The 15213-nt window shown below is 38.1% G+C and overlaps 1 protein-coding gene and 1 pseudogene across 1 annotated transcript in view; both read right to left on the bottom strand.

The window, feature by feature from the left end:
- The window catches only part of COL11A1 (collagen type XI alpha 1 chain), a 225048-nt gene extending 211567 nt beyond the window's left edge, over positions 1–13481 (bottom strand). The window contains exon 1 of the mRNA XM_055584945.1: positions 13217–13481. Coding sequence (XP_055440920.1) covers positions 13217–13322 — 106 coding nt within the window. The 5' untranslated portion in view covers positions 13323–13481. The remainder of the gene's footprint in view (positions 1–13216) is intronic.
- LOC129655819 (superoxide dismutase [Mn], mitochondrial-like) lies at positions 4905–6983 on the bottom strand (annotated as a pseudogene).
- Positions 13482–15213: the final 1732 nt, after the last annotated feature.

Raw genomic sequence — 15213 nt, 5'->3', positions numbered from 1 at the left:
AAACTTGTGTATTTTCAGGGAAATCAACCCTGAATACTCATTGGAAGAACTGATGCTGAAGTGGAAGCTCCAGTATTTTGGTCATCTGATGCAAACAGCCAACTCATTGGAAAAGTTCCTGATGCTGGGAAAGATTGAGGGCAAAAGGAAAGGAGGGCATCAGAGGATGAGATGGCTGGATGGCATCACTGATGCAATGGACATGAACTTGGGCAAACTTCGGGAGATGGTGAGGGACAGGGAGGCCTAGCATGCCGCAGTCCATGGGGTCTCAAAGAGTCAGGCACAACTGGGCAACTGAACAACAATAAAGGAGAAAAATAAATCAGTGAATGAATATAAGAAGGGTTACGGTGATATGGATTTTAATATATGTAAGACAGGAAAAGCCTCAAAAAGATAAGGTTTGAGTAAATTCGGAAAAGGCATAAGCTCTTCCTCTACCTTGAGGTTTTTATGCAGTGGTATTGCAAGCAAAGAGACTAGTAAGTGCAAAGAACATGAAATAGGAGCTGACCTAAGACACTGAAGGAAATGCAAGGAGATAAATATGCCTCCAGCCAAGGAAATACAGGGATGTAAGAGATGAGGTCAGAGAAGTAACAATGAGGGCGTGTTGAAGGCAGCTTGCATAGGTCCTGTGGGATATTCAAGGAGTTTAGATTTAATTGCAAATGAAATGGAAAACCACTGAAAGTTAAAGAGAGAGAAAGAACATCAGCTAACTAATTTTTCAGAAGACTGTGACTGCTATGTTAACAGACTCTAGGGACACTGGAGTAGAATTAGAGTGCAGAGAAGGAGCAATTGCAATCTTCTAGATGTAAAATTTTGTTGATACTGTTTTCTTGGGTTGAGAGATGAATTACTTTGTGATATTATGGATATATTCTGAAGACAGCAGACCAGAGTGGAGTATGAGAGAAAAGGAGTCAAAGATGACACCAACGTTTTTAGTTCAAACATCATGATTGATTGTGTTGCCATTAACTGAGACAGGGAAGACTGTGATGAATGGACTTTAGGGCTGGAGTTCTGCAGTTCAGTTTTAGGCATGCTAATTTTGAGATGACTTAGTAAATGCCACTGGAAACAGCTGAATAGGCAGTTGAATGAGTTTAGGAGTCTGAAGTTTAGGGGAAGTTCAGGGGAAAGGTCTAGAGTAGTAACAATAAAACTCTGGGAGTTGACAGACTATCAATGTCATTTTAAACTATAACTAAATTAATGATATATTTTTAAAACTCTATTTGATATAACTTTCCATGAAAGAAATCATTATAAGTTAAAAATGCTTATAATAAGTAACTTATTCCCAACTAAATAAAACAGAGGTTTTGGTCCAACATATTGATCTTCAGAAACAAAAATCACTGTTTACACTTTATGTTCTAAAACATGCTATAATGTGGTTAATAACAAGAACAATCACATTGTAAGGTTTAAAAATATTAGGTTACTTTGTCTCATAATAGACTTTATAAATGTGTACATGGTTGCTTATCATACTCCTTTATAAAATAGGAAGATTATTTATTCATTCATTTTTCAACTTCATCATGACTATAACTCCATATCAACTATGACTCAACTGTACTAATTACTATTGAGAATGTCAGTTCACTTTACAGTAGATTAAATAATCCAGAAAAAAGCTGCATTGCTCTACTTCCCTGGTTATTTGTCAGAGAATCCAGTGGTTGCAATCAGTTGGAACCACCTAGTCATGTACAGATATGAAAGTATGTGCTGACCATGCCAACTTGGCAGCCTCTCTATATCTTTAAATTAGTCATGTCATTCCATTCTATGCAGGAAAGTATACCTTTATGGTCTTATGTTACATGGTCCCTCCCCATACCCTCCACTCCAGCACTCTCCTGGTAACACACACACTCCATGAGAATGGAGCCTGAACTACCATCTATGTAGTCCTGACACCTAACACAGTGACTGCACAAAGAAGGGGATCATTTAATTTTCTCAGTTGTTTAACAACTTTAATCCTGAACTTTCTCATATCATAAAAAGCATTATATACTGAAAATTGAAAGCAGAAATAAAGTCACAACTTTGAGAATGGTAACAGAAGAAGAAACACCAGTTGAAAATGTAATATTTGAAAAGTATGGCATTTTTTATTTTGTTGTTGTTGTTCAATCTCTAGTCATGTCTGACTCTTTGCAATCCCATGGACAGCAGCATGCTAGACTTCCCTGTCATTCGGCTTCCCTGTCATTCACTATCTCCCAGAGTTTGTTCAAACTCAGGTCCATTGAGTTGGTGATGCTGTCCAACCATCTCATTCTCTGTGGCCCCCTTCTCCTCCTGTCCTCAATCTTTCCCAGCATCAGGGTCTTTTCCAATGAGTTGGCTCTTAACATCAGGTGGCCAAAGTATTGGAGTTTCAGCTTCAGCATCAGTCATTCCAATGAATATTCACAACTAAGTTCCTTTAGGATAGACTGGTTGGATCTCCTTGCAGTCCAAGGGACACTCAAGAGTCTTCTCCAATACAGTTCAAAAGCATCAGTTCTTCGTTGTTCAGCCTTTCTTATGGTCCAACTCTCACATCTGTATGTGACTACTGGAAAAACCATAGCTTTGACTATAGGGAGCTTTGTGGGCAAAGTGATGTCTCTTCTTTTTAATATGCTGTCCAGGTTCGTCAGCATCATTTAATTTCATGGCTACTGTCACCATCTGCAGTGATTTTGGAGCCCAAGAAAATAAAGTCTGATTTATAAGTGGTCAAATCTATTGAAAGTGAAAATCACTCAGTCATGTCCAACTCTTTGTGACCCCATGGACTGTAGCCTGCAGCTCCTCTGTCCAGTGGAATTCTCCAGGCAAGAATAATGGAGTGGATTGCCATTCGCTTTTCCAGGGGATCTTCCCAAGACCCAAGGATGGAACTCAGGTCTCCTGCATTGCAGGCAGATTCTTTACTAGCTGAGCCACCAGGGAAGCCCAAAGCTATTAAAATATGCTTATTATAAAACTAAAATTATATTTTCATTATAATAATTTGACTTTAAGTTGAGAAGAGAAATATTTATTGGCATTTAGTTTGTTACATGCTATGAAGAGGAGGATTTTTTTAAAAAAGCATTATCAATATCATGATCAGTTGATCTACTTATATTATTTTATGCAGAACTACTTCTGTTTGACAATAAGGTATGTATCAGAAGATCTGCACATAGCAGATAAATAATCTTTCACTTGACTTCCAGTACACTGTAATACAAACTAGGCAATCCTCATTTTTATATACATTTATTTCCTATTTCAGAAGGTTCATGAATCCTTGGTTGTGCATCAAAATTATATGTAGAGCCTTATAAAGCAGTTATGCTTGGATTCTGTACAAAATCTACTCAATCAATATGCACAGGGATGGGACTGGAAATGATTGTGATATCAAGCCATAATTGAGTACTCCTGTCCTATTGACTTTAATAAAAATGTCTTAATTATGAGCTCATTAATTCACTCTATGAATGTTTACTGGCCATCTGTTATACTCCAGGTATAGTGCTAGATGCCATTCTATGATAAGGTTTCTGTGCTTTAGGATGCTACACAAGGTCGATTATCCTAGTCTCCATGGTTAAGAAGAGGTATTCCTAGAGGAGATAATAACTAAATTCTGTGTAAAAAAAGTAATGGTAAGCAGATTGGGAGAGTATTCATCGTAAAGACCATAGTTTGCTTGGAGACAAAACAGAGACAGCCATTTCCAAGAAATCATAACAGTATTAGCAAAAATCTGTTAGGTATATTCCACAGACACTGCCAACAGCTTATTTATATAATTTATATCCTATCTCAGGTTATCGATTAGGTTATTGAAAAGCAATTCATCTGAGCTGCAGTCAACATCTTTACCTTATTCAACAAAAATTTTCCAAATGTGATAGGTTTCAATCTGCATGCTTAGGGCACACGAAATAAAGCAGATAAAGATACCCATCCTGATGATTTTAGTGGAACTAAAATATACAATGGATAGGAATAGAATATTAAAAATACATTTTTATCCAAAACAATTCTATGGCTATAGACTATTAATCTTATTAAGCACTTGAAATTTTAAGTACTCCTTCTTAAAGATGGTACTTCATAATAATATAATTATATATGCAACATGCAATTTGCTTTCTAACTTGAAGAACTATCTTACTGAAATAATCATAATGCAATAAATACAGATAGGCTACTTTTCCTAATAGTCATTAAGCAAAATTAGACAACCCTTAATATCATACAAAACTGAAATAAAGGTTTGAAAAATGATATACGACAGGGTTTTCTCAATTATTACTTTTACAGATTGAAATCAAATTTGAATTAAACTTTCCTGTTCAATAATAGACAAGTGAAATGATGATTTATGTTGCTGTCAAAGCAAAAATATGACTTCATATGGCATTTTATCAGTCATACTACTATGTTAAAGCAAACTCCAGTTTTAGAGATAGTATGGTCAACTGAAAGCTTCAAATATATAAAAATATCTTTGGAGAGAATGTGCAAAACTATTTTCCAAATGAGGAAAGCTGGAAAGAAGCAGCAATTTATTTACTTTCAGAGAGTGAGAAAAGAAAAAGAGGGAGGGGGACTCCAATCACTGTTAACAACATGACATGAGGAGGTCACTTTACACCACTCCAAGTTAACTAGATTTTAACCTTGTTCCAGTCTGATGAGCAAAGCAAGAAGGTAATTAGTAATCTAAATGGTGACTATATCATATCCTGTGTTCATTCTGACATCTTGGCAGACACTAGGGAAAGAAAACTAAATCACAGTCTTTACCCTCCAGCAACTCCTAGAGGAAGGCTAATATATAAATGAAGAACTTTTAAAATAATTATAATGTGTCCTTTTTTTTTTTTTTTCTTGCAGACCATGTATCTTTCAGTTACATTCCCCTAGCTGATTACATTCAAACAGCTTTTAGATAATCACATCTGACACTTTATACTGAAGGTAATAAGCTTACTCCCATACATCAATCCCCCAAAGTGGAATAGAACTGTTGTTCCTTGTAATAGATCCTGATTAAAACAGGCAGCAATTTGTAAGTGTCCCTGTTACTTAATGAAACCAGGCCAACCCCAAGCTGAACCTTGAACACCTACAGACAAAGCTGTCAATTTCCCCTTAGTCAAAGGAATAAAGTAACACATGCTAGCTTCCCTCCACTCCCCTTTGGTTCTCTGCCATCATTAAGGCTTAGATTTGTCCCTAAAATGGGAAGAGTGACAGGTCTTTCACCATTGAAATTTAGTGCAAGCTGAAGAGTCACTTGAATTAAGACATCATCTTTCACCAAAATCTCTTTATATTTTTCCTTGGTAGCATTCAAGTTATTTGCACAATTTACATGATATTTACAATGGTTACAGCTGCATGATTTGCACATTATTGCTAGGCCCCAAGGCACCATAATCATAAGCATAGTTAGGGAGGCTGTGCAAAAGCGTTAAGAATATACAATAAGACTTTCCTGGTGGTGCAGTAGATAAGAATCTGCCTACCAGTGCAGGATACAAAGATTTGATCCCTGATGCAGGAAAGATCATGCCACATACCACATGCCATAGAGCAACTAAGCTTGTGTGCCGCAACTACTGAGCCTGTGCTCTAGACCCTGTGAGTCACAACTACTGAGCCTTCATGCTGCAACTACTGAAGCCCACGTGCCTAGAGCCTGTGTTCTGTAACAAGAGAAGCCACTGCAGTGAGAAGCCAGGGCACAGAAATGAAGAGTAGCCCCGAAGAGTAGCCCCCGCTCACCTCAACGAGAAAAAGCCTGTGTACAGCATTGAAGACCCAGGGCAACCAAAAAAGAAATAGATAAAATTATTTTTAAAAACGATTTATATATAAAAAGAATACACAATAAAGTAAACATGGGCAAATGGTCAAAAGCAAGAGCTCTGGAGCAAGACTGTCTGGGTTCAAATCCTGGATCTGTCACACAGTAGCTGTATGGTCTTAAGTAAGACAATTAACTTATCTGTTTTTCAGTTTCCTTATGGGTAAAATAGAGATGGTAGTATTAGCTGACTTCTAAGACAACTGTCAGAATGAATGAGATTCTATACAAAAATGCTTACAAGGAGACATATGCATTCAGTGTTAGAGCTTCTTTCTACATATGTCTGGAGTACGCAGCTTGAGTTAAATCTTGAAGTATGAGAAAGTATCTGCTAGATGGATGAGAAGGAAAAATACATTCCAGGCAAAAAAGAATAATGCATTCCAGGACAGGGGAGAAGATGGTCAAGAGGTTTAACATGCCTAGTGTGCAGGGTGCATGGTGTTGGAGTGGGAAATCTGAGTCTGAGACATACAGAAGGGCACTGTACATCATGCTAGGCCATCTGTACAATACGTTTGTCCTCAAAACCAGTGAAGTATTTTGAAGGTTCATCAGCATTCAAAGAGTGACAGCAAGTAGAAGGCTATACTTCACAGGTAGTCTGAAAAGAGAGTTAAGGGCAAATACCACAGGTGGCGCTAGTGGTCAAGAATCTGCTTGCCAGTGCGGGAGACATGAGACCTGGGTTCAATGCCTGAGTCAGGAAGATCCCTGGAGGAGGGTACAGCAAAACCCACCCTAATATTCTTGCCTGGAGAATCCCATGGACAAAGGAGTCTGGTGGGCTACAGTCCATAGGGTTGCAAAGAGTCAGACACAACTGAAGTGACTTAGCGTGCACCACTAATACTCATGACTCTCCGCAGTGGTACCTAAGAGCACAAAGTAGGAAAATGTGTTAGAGCTTCTTGCTAGTTTTGTCAGGAATTGCAACTACTGCTCTTTTGTAGTAGTCATCCTTTCGGGAAATTGTTTGTTAAAGTCTGAGTGAGAAAGGAAAGCCAACTGCCTCATACAGTCTAAGGTTTGCTCCTATAAGCCCGGATGTGAGTTTACCAGTCAGATAGAGGAAGGACGCTTCCACTGACATCCTATACGCTCAAGTTCTATGAATAGGGACCTTCATTGGACTGTACAGTACAGGGCCATTCAAGAGCAATTAAATTTGGTTAAAATAAGAAAGAAATGCTTTTTAAGGCGAAAAAAAAAAAAAGAAAATGAAGGTTTGAGGGATTGCAAAAGTTGATTGTGCTGAAGCACTTTTACACAGGTTTGTTTTAGTTCTCAATTGTCAAGTCGTATTTAAACTGGTCTCTTACTCTGAAATACGATAACCTTTCTTTTCTCTGAGTTCTTTCTACTAAATTAATAGCACTGTCTCTAATTCCATGCGCAGCAAGCAAAGAGTTTATTTTACCAGATAACAGTAGGTCTGGTGATCAGCCAATGTCTAAAGAACCACTAGCCAAGTCAGTAGTAGGCCAAAGACTGCAACTGATAAATAGATACTGCTCACTAAATCACTTTAAAATTGTTTCATCTTCTCTACCCAAGAGTATTATTCATGTTGAGTTCTGACACAACTGAAAGTAAAAAAAAAAAAAAAAAAATCACAATTATCTATAAAAAGAAAAGCATATTAGGGTTTTGAAAGGAGAAATAAATAGATACATTAGAATACAGAAGGTAGTTTAAAAAAAAAGCAAATCCCTTTAGGTTCTGAGTTTAATTGCAAAAGAAATCAGTAGAAAAAAGTCCAAATTTAGGAAATTCATTATAGCGTAATTTTAGTATACATTGAAAACTGCATTTAAAATAGACTCTTCAGGGAGAAAGCGTAAGGAGCACTGTAACTTTTTATAGCACCTGTGTGTACCTCTCTTTCTTCTTTGCTAAGGGACAAAACTTCAATGCTCAAAAAAAAAAAAGTTTGATTTCCTCTCACCACTTCCAGCTCAGGTCACATTTCCCCAGTATTAAATGGGGGAAGTGGAGGAGTAAAAGCAGAAATGCAGATCAGCCCTTAGTCCCAACTCTGCAGTTCCCTTGAATTCCTAAAGATCACAAACCAACTGCACTTTCTCCAAAGGTGGACAGGAAAGAAAAGTGCATTTAGGATATAATATGATTCTGGCTTTTAAATACCTAAACATCATCACTAAAAATTATATTGAATGATAGGGCTGGGTCAATATGTATAAAACCCTGTATTCATATAAAAGAGTTAGTCATACGTAGAACTATTAATTTCCTTAGTATCTTCTTCAGGACCTTAAGGACATGTACTGAATTTCCCAAAAGAGAGGAAAAAACTTCATGGTTGAAATACTAGCTCTATCTTAGCCATTGCCAGCACCGCATATCATGGTAGCCCCTGAAAAGGAAGTATTTCTCTATAAATTAACTATCCATTTATTCCCAAAGTAAAAGGTGATTATGTACTTTTCGACACTTTGACAATCCAAAAGGAAAAACTTGAATTAGAATTTGCACTACTAAGCGCATCTGTTATTTTTTTCCCAAAGCTGACTGCTTGTTTGGAAAAAAGGTTATCTGTTAAACAAGTAACCCGTATCAAGTAAAAATCGATTCATTATCTGACTTATTAATAAAAAACATACAATTAGATATAATATGTATCACCCAATCAATATAAAATCAACATGAAAAGAGAAATTCGACATTATTTGTCTTATTTGAAATAAACATATAACTTTCTTAGCTTCCTGAAAATTCAAAGTTGTACTGGGTCCTCTATTAGGAAATTTAGAGAGGGGAAAAAAAAAAACTATGTTCATAATCCAGCAACAAATGTATACAAAAATATTTTATAAACTGTTGCACTTTTTACATTGATACAGATTTTATAGAATCACATAATTAGGTATATTAATAATACAAATTATCAAAAATTACCTATATCTAAATTTAGAATATTGAGGAATTTTTAAATGTGTTCTATAATCTCCTGTGTTTTCTTTGATTCATCATTTTCACTTAATCTATCCTCACTAATCTAAACTCCAGCACATATATTTAAGCAATATATGGTCATTCTATATTTCACAAATACACACAAATTAATAATTGTTTATTCTATTAAGTCTCAGACTACTATTATTTAAAGATACTTTATCATTATTGCAGATTTCATCCTACTCATTTATGGAAAATCTTGACTATTATATGAATATGGTTTTTTTAGAGACAGGATTCAGTTAAGAATTTTTCTGTGCCTTAGTTTCCTCATTAGTAAAGTGAGAAGGTAGTATGGAGTTGCAATTTTTATAAGAATTTCTATCTCTAGCATTCTCTTTAAAAGAATCTAAACACCTTTTCTTTTTTCGAAAAATTCAGCTTTTTATTACACACTCTCACTGAAACTTGATTCGAATCCATTCATTATCACTACATAGGTAGTGCCTAAATAAGTTAACCAGAGCGAAGAAAAATTTGTCTCAGAAAAGAAACAAAATTTAAGAATAAAAAGGTAACTACTTATTTTTTGTCAGAAATCCTACCCACAAATTTGAAAAGGGGGCCATGTTTGCCTTGCTGTATTTTAGTGATAACTTGAATAATGTGCCCCTTCAATTTTAGTCACAAATCGAAGCAAACATAGAAGCTAAAATTTAATTATATAAATCATAAGCAATCATAATATTTAGATATATATATTTCTCATTTTGCAACTTCATAATTTTATTTAAAACTCTGCGTATACCTCGTACAGAATTATTTTTATAAAGTAGATTTTAGCAAAGTATTAATTATAAAGTTAATTGTCACATTAAAATATTAATATACTTAATATTAAAACTAATAGACAATTTTGTGAAAGTGTCTATAATTAACTGAATATATATGTGCCACCTAAACTAAGGTTATCTGTATAAAAGATCCAGGAAGATGTTTCTCATGAGCTTCCTACTTTTCTTCAGTGTTTATTACAGACTTTGTTGATTTTGCTTTAAAAAACAAAGGGAAACACAATATTAATAATCATAGAAGATACTTCATTTGCTATCAGAAGCATATCTGATCTTTTAACTGATTTCTGATTGAGTAACCTAAGGGACAAGCTTGATCTCTTCCCAAAGTTGGATTAGCACATACTCTGGAAGCCAGCACCATTTCACCTGCTGATCCCAGGCACTCAAAACACTTCAGCAGGAATCACTACCAACTACTGACAAGCTTCGAAAATTCTTCATAAAATTAATCAACGTTTTGCAAGGCACAGTATTGGCTCAACCACCAAAGGTAGAATACCACTTTAATTAGCAACAAAATGATTCAATCAGATATTATATTTTCTTTTTACTCAATTTAGCTTAACTCCTTTAAAAACTGCTAAAACCATCTATCATAAAACCACCAATCTGAACACAGTCATGAGTTATAGTCACTATAAATTCCAGGTAAATTTCAGGTTCTATCTTAATAAGTACTGAACTAACTGAATATGAAATCTATAAATTCATGAGATAAAACATTTATATTAACCATAAGCAAGTATATGAAATATGATCCTGAAGTTAATGCAAATGAATATAAAAAATAATGCTTACTCTTTTCTTCTTACTAAACCGTAATAAATACCAAAAATTTTTAAAGTAAGTTAAAGATTACTAAATTACAGAGTTTGGATTTGCAAAGTAAAATAATATGACTGTGTGAATTCACTGACTTTCTTTTCATTCACTCCAAGAAATTTTCTTTGTAAGGTTTTCTCTGTAAGATGCATCAGGATCCTAACTACATATTTTTACTACATATTTTTAGAGTCCAATTTATTATGAACCCAGAACTTTTTAGGCTTAAGCATTTTTTAATCCAAGAAATACAAATTTTAGATAAAAGCTATCTTTAAATTATCTTTCAGTTTAACAGTCAGATCATACCACTGCAACTCAGAGAAATCACATTCTATAAATATATAGTATAATTCTGGTATACAATACCTTATTTAGAAACTAACTCATTGTTACATCAATTGCAAATATAAAGGCTAGCATGAGAACTGGATGGACACTGAGTTTACTTTTCCTTTGTGTGATGATTCAGGCTAGTGTTTCCTTTTTAAGCATTAATATAGTATTTCCTTTTTGAATTTCATTAGGTGGTAAGAATGCCTACAAAAGTAGGTTTAAGTAAATATAGTTTCCTTCTAAAGAATAAGCACCTAGCAATTTGGTGAAACGAACACCAAATCTTAAACAATGTGAAGATCCAAATAACCATATAACTTTCAAGATATTTCATCAAAAATAACAAACAGAAACTACACATGATCTTTAAAGTTCGCTACTTCTCACTTTAGATGGTTTTGTAATAATAGAGAAGTTTCTTCTACCACCAGGGTTTTGATGTGGTACTAAGATGTTTTGTTTAAAAGAGTTTTAGGTATGCAGCTAGATTTAAATGAGAAAATTATGCATCACAAGTGTAGAAATTTGACCTTTCTGATCTCCTAAGAGCTTTAAAGAAGCCCCAGTGTGGAAGTGAAACATCTTCAGTGAAATAATCCCTGAATACCTATAAGTCTCTTGAGTTTACAATGCATCTGTCTTCACTGAAGAAAGTCTTAGTTTCCATATTAAAAACAAAAAGCTGCCATTATGATACTTGTCCCAACTTTGGACAAAAGAAATAGCTGGAAAAGTTCAAAAGGAAACAGTATACCTGTTCTTCCTTAATCAAGTGTCCTTTTTCAGGATCATTGTACTTAGAAGGATTTTAGGAGGCCTTATATCCTGAGGCAGTTGCTTTAATTCCAAATAATAAAGAAAACCAGCAGAGGGCAGACCTGAGGACAGAACCGACCAATCCCGCTGGTGACCAGGTACCAAAGGTAAAGTGCAAACTTTTGATAGATTTCACTTTCAAGACTCGACTATTTATCTTTTAAAATGTAGAAATGAATGAATCAGCATGACTTATTCAAAAATTCAAAGATAGTCCTAATGAGTCTCTGACTGTACTATTCGCCAGGAAAAGTCACAGAGGAATAAGCCATCCCTGCCTGCTCCTCAGGAAGGTGAACAATCACAAAGTGTGGGGAAGAAATACAGACCTGGCTTCGCAGAGTTCGGCCTCCGGGAGCGCTAACTCCCACAAAGGAGAACTCAGATCTTGGCACCCACCAGGATCAGACTCAGGTTTCTGCTAAAGCCTGAGCCTTTGGGGTTGACAATTTGTTTCTCCCTCAGCCAATCATCGCCGCCCTCCTTCTTACCCCTACTTCTCTGCGCACCCCGACAAAGCTTGCTTTTCTACTATAAACTGTTTGGGCTCCCTTAACTCCAAAGGAGACCGTCCTCCCGCCAGCCGTGTCTACAGCACCTAACGGACCGCTCCAGCCAGATGCCTTTGCGGGAAAGGGCGGGGGAAGGGGAGGGAGGAGGCGGAGGGGAGGAGTGAAGTCGCTCTCCCTCCTCGGGTACTGACAGAGCTGCAGTCTTCCCAGCAGGTCTGGTCATTGAATATTTGGTGGTGCCACGTAGGAACTTTTCCTTACCTCTCTCCTCCCATCCCACCCCACGCCCCCTCCCCTTCCTTCCAATCCCTATTCCTCCGCCCCCACCCCATTTGCTTGGCGAGTTTCATCATTCTCCAAGAGAACTGCACGTCCAACCTGCAAGAAGAAGTTGGGGGGGGGGGGGTCACAGAGGGGAGGAAGGTGCAAAATCCCGGGAAGAGTGTTCTTCCTACCTCCATCCATTTCTTTTAATCTGCCATTTTTTCCCTCTTACTATCTCCTCAAGATGACACACACACACACAAAGTATTCTCAGTCTTCAAGATTCATTCCCCCTGGTCTCTCTCAAATCCTTAAAACAGCTTGTTTCTCACTTTGTTCCAGACAAAAAAACTTTATCAAGGTTCATTTTATGCCCTTTCTCTATATTCTCTCCTCAGCTCACCTTTAAAAAAGGACTTCCATTAGTTAGAATCTGCAGAAACCAGATGTGTTCAAAGGTAGTCTAAGGACCTTTCCTCAAACAAAAGCTTTGTACAACTGCCTCTGTGTTCAAGGTAATATTTTTCCTCTTTTCAAAGCCCCTGGAAGGTGGTGAAGGGCATTTCAGCAGGCTCTGTGCCTGACAGATCTTTTTTCCTGCTACCTCTTCTCCCATTACTGTCCCGCCTACATCCATCTCTCTCACCAGTCTTCACTTCCAACCTGGTGGCAGCTACAATCTGGATTTTATTTGAGAGAATTGTTTGCGGGGGAGGGGTTGGAAGAAGGAAGGGGGGAGGGGCACAGAATGAGAAAGACCGACAGCAATCTCCCACCTCCCCCAAACCATTTTTTCTTACCTCCTCTGACCTCTCTAGCCTGGAAGAGGAAAGTCAGTGCGAGAGTTGTTATGGTGAAATCCCAGAGCCACCGTTTCGTTTTCCACCTAGAGGACCACCGCTCCATCTCCGAGCCCCGCACTCACAACTGTGAACTCAACCCACGAAATCGCGATTGCAGACCTACTTCGTCCCTTCCAAGGTATCGTCGGGGATGTTTGCTACACAGCCATTGGGGCGGGAGAGGGGGAAAAAGTCAAAGGGCTTTTTCTTAAATTTGATGGTTTGCTTCCTTCCTGTCTCTCGCCCCCTCCTCTCCCTCTCGGCTGGCCCCGCCGGTCGGGACCCTCCGATCTGTCCTCTGCGGGGCCCTGCCTTCAGACTGACGGCAGATGAGGGGCTTCAACCAAAAATCTGAGAGGACTGCGTGCCCCTAAAGGCTTCATGCCGTCAGTGGGCCGGACGAGAGGCTCCGGGCAGCCCCCTCCTCCGCCCACTCCCCTCCCGCGCCCCCCTTACCCGGGGCGAAACTGACAAGCCCGCTGAAGGTCAGACCCAATCACACGCCTAGCGGACGGCCCCGAGCCCGCCCCCCTTTCCTTTGCCGGAGAATCAGGTCTCCCCGCAAGCCCAGCCCACCAACCACCCTCCATCTCCCCACTCCTCTCCTCCCTCCTCTCCTATCCAAATCCTGGAGAAGAAATGGGAGGGAGTTACGGGGGACGCGTGCTTGGCTCCAGCACTTTGGGAATGAAAGGAATTGCAGGAGAGCCCCAGAGTCCACAGAGTTTTCAAGGAGCTTCTGTATTCAATAAAAACAGCTACTTGTCTACTTGCACCCGTCTGTGAGCCTCTCCTCGTCGGCGGGGGAGGGGAGGAGCCCAGCGTCTGAACCGCCACACCGCTGGAGTTTTGGGCTGCCAGCGGTAACCTTATCCCTGTGCAAAAATCTGCTTCTTATAGCAGACGTGAAACCAGCGGATTCACTGCTCTGCCTCCTCCGAAAAGCATTTTTTATTATTATTTTTAAACAGAGAATTAAAAGAAAGGGATGAAGGTGAGATGGAGAGACCCCAGAGGTCAAAATCCTTGATCTTACAGGGAAGCTCTCCTTCGAGGTCTGAAACTGACAGGTTTCTCTCTTGAATGTTTGAATTCTACGCTAGCTTCATTCAGAGGCATGTCTCTTAAAGAACTGAACTGTACTCTGAGGCAGGAGGAGAAAGAAATATATGGGAGCTGACATTAAGGGGGTGAGTAATTTAATTTTCCAACTGATTCCATACTGAACCAGGTTGAGGGGGCAGAGGGAGAGGAGAAAAGTCAGGGAAAGCAGCTAGCGGAGATCTCAAAGCGTCTAGGCCCACAGTTCCTATAAAGGGCCTCAGGAGCTGAATATATGGTCACTCCACATTGAAACTAATGAGAAGGGACAGATTTCTAAACTCCTTCTGCTTACTCCTCCTCCAAGTAATCCATTTAAACCTGGAGTATAGGTTCTTCAGTCATTTTTTTCTACATTTAAATTATCCCTTCCTATTGGCTCCTTTTTGTTCTTTAATATTTCTTAAGATGTTTCTCAAAAATTTTCTGGAACAGAGCCCAACAAGGTGCCAGCATACATTAGGGATTCAATAGAGATGGGTTGAGTGAATGAATACATTTTCCTGTTGGTAAAAACTGGAAGCTTTGGCCAGGACCTATGCTGAGATTTTAAGATATTTCAAGGCTTAAGAGTTCTCAGCTAAGTTCATGAGGTGCATATGTCCATTAATTTTTAGGAATCTAATTTTCTACTAGTTATCAAAAAATGGCTCATGACCCATGAGATTAACAAGATATTCTAACTATGTGGTTTAAGAGATGAAGGTGTTCAGAAACTATACGAAGTCCAAGATGGAATTAATTGTACAAGGACATGTATAAGAGACATATCAAATGAGGAAAGCAACTAAAAAATACTTTCAACATGACTGTTCACTCTGTGACAAAGAACCATTCCCACATCAAGAAATTTA

The sequence above is a fragment of the Bubalus kerabau genome, chromosome 6 (genome assembly GCF_029407905.1).
Source record: "Bubalus kerabau isolate K-KA32 ecotype Philippines breed swamp buffalo chromosome 6, PCC_UOA_SB_1v2, whole genome shotgun sequence".
Lineage (NCBI taxonomy): Eukaryota > Metazoa > Chordata > Mammalia > Artiodactyla > Bovidae > Bubalus > Bubalus kerabau.
The sequence above is the reverse complement of the archived record's forward strand: the minus strand, read 5'-3'. Positions and strand labels throughout refer to the sequence as shown.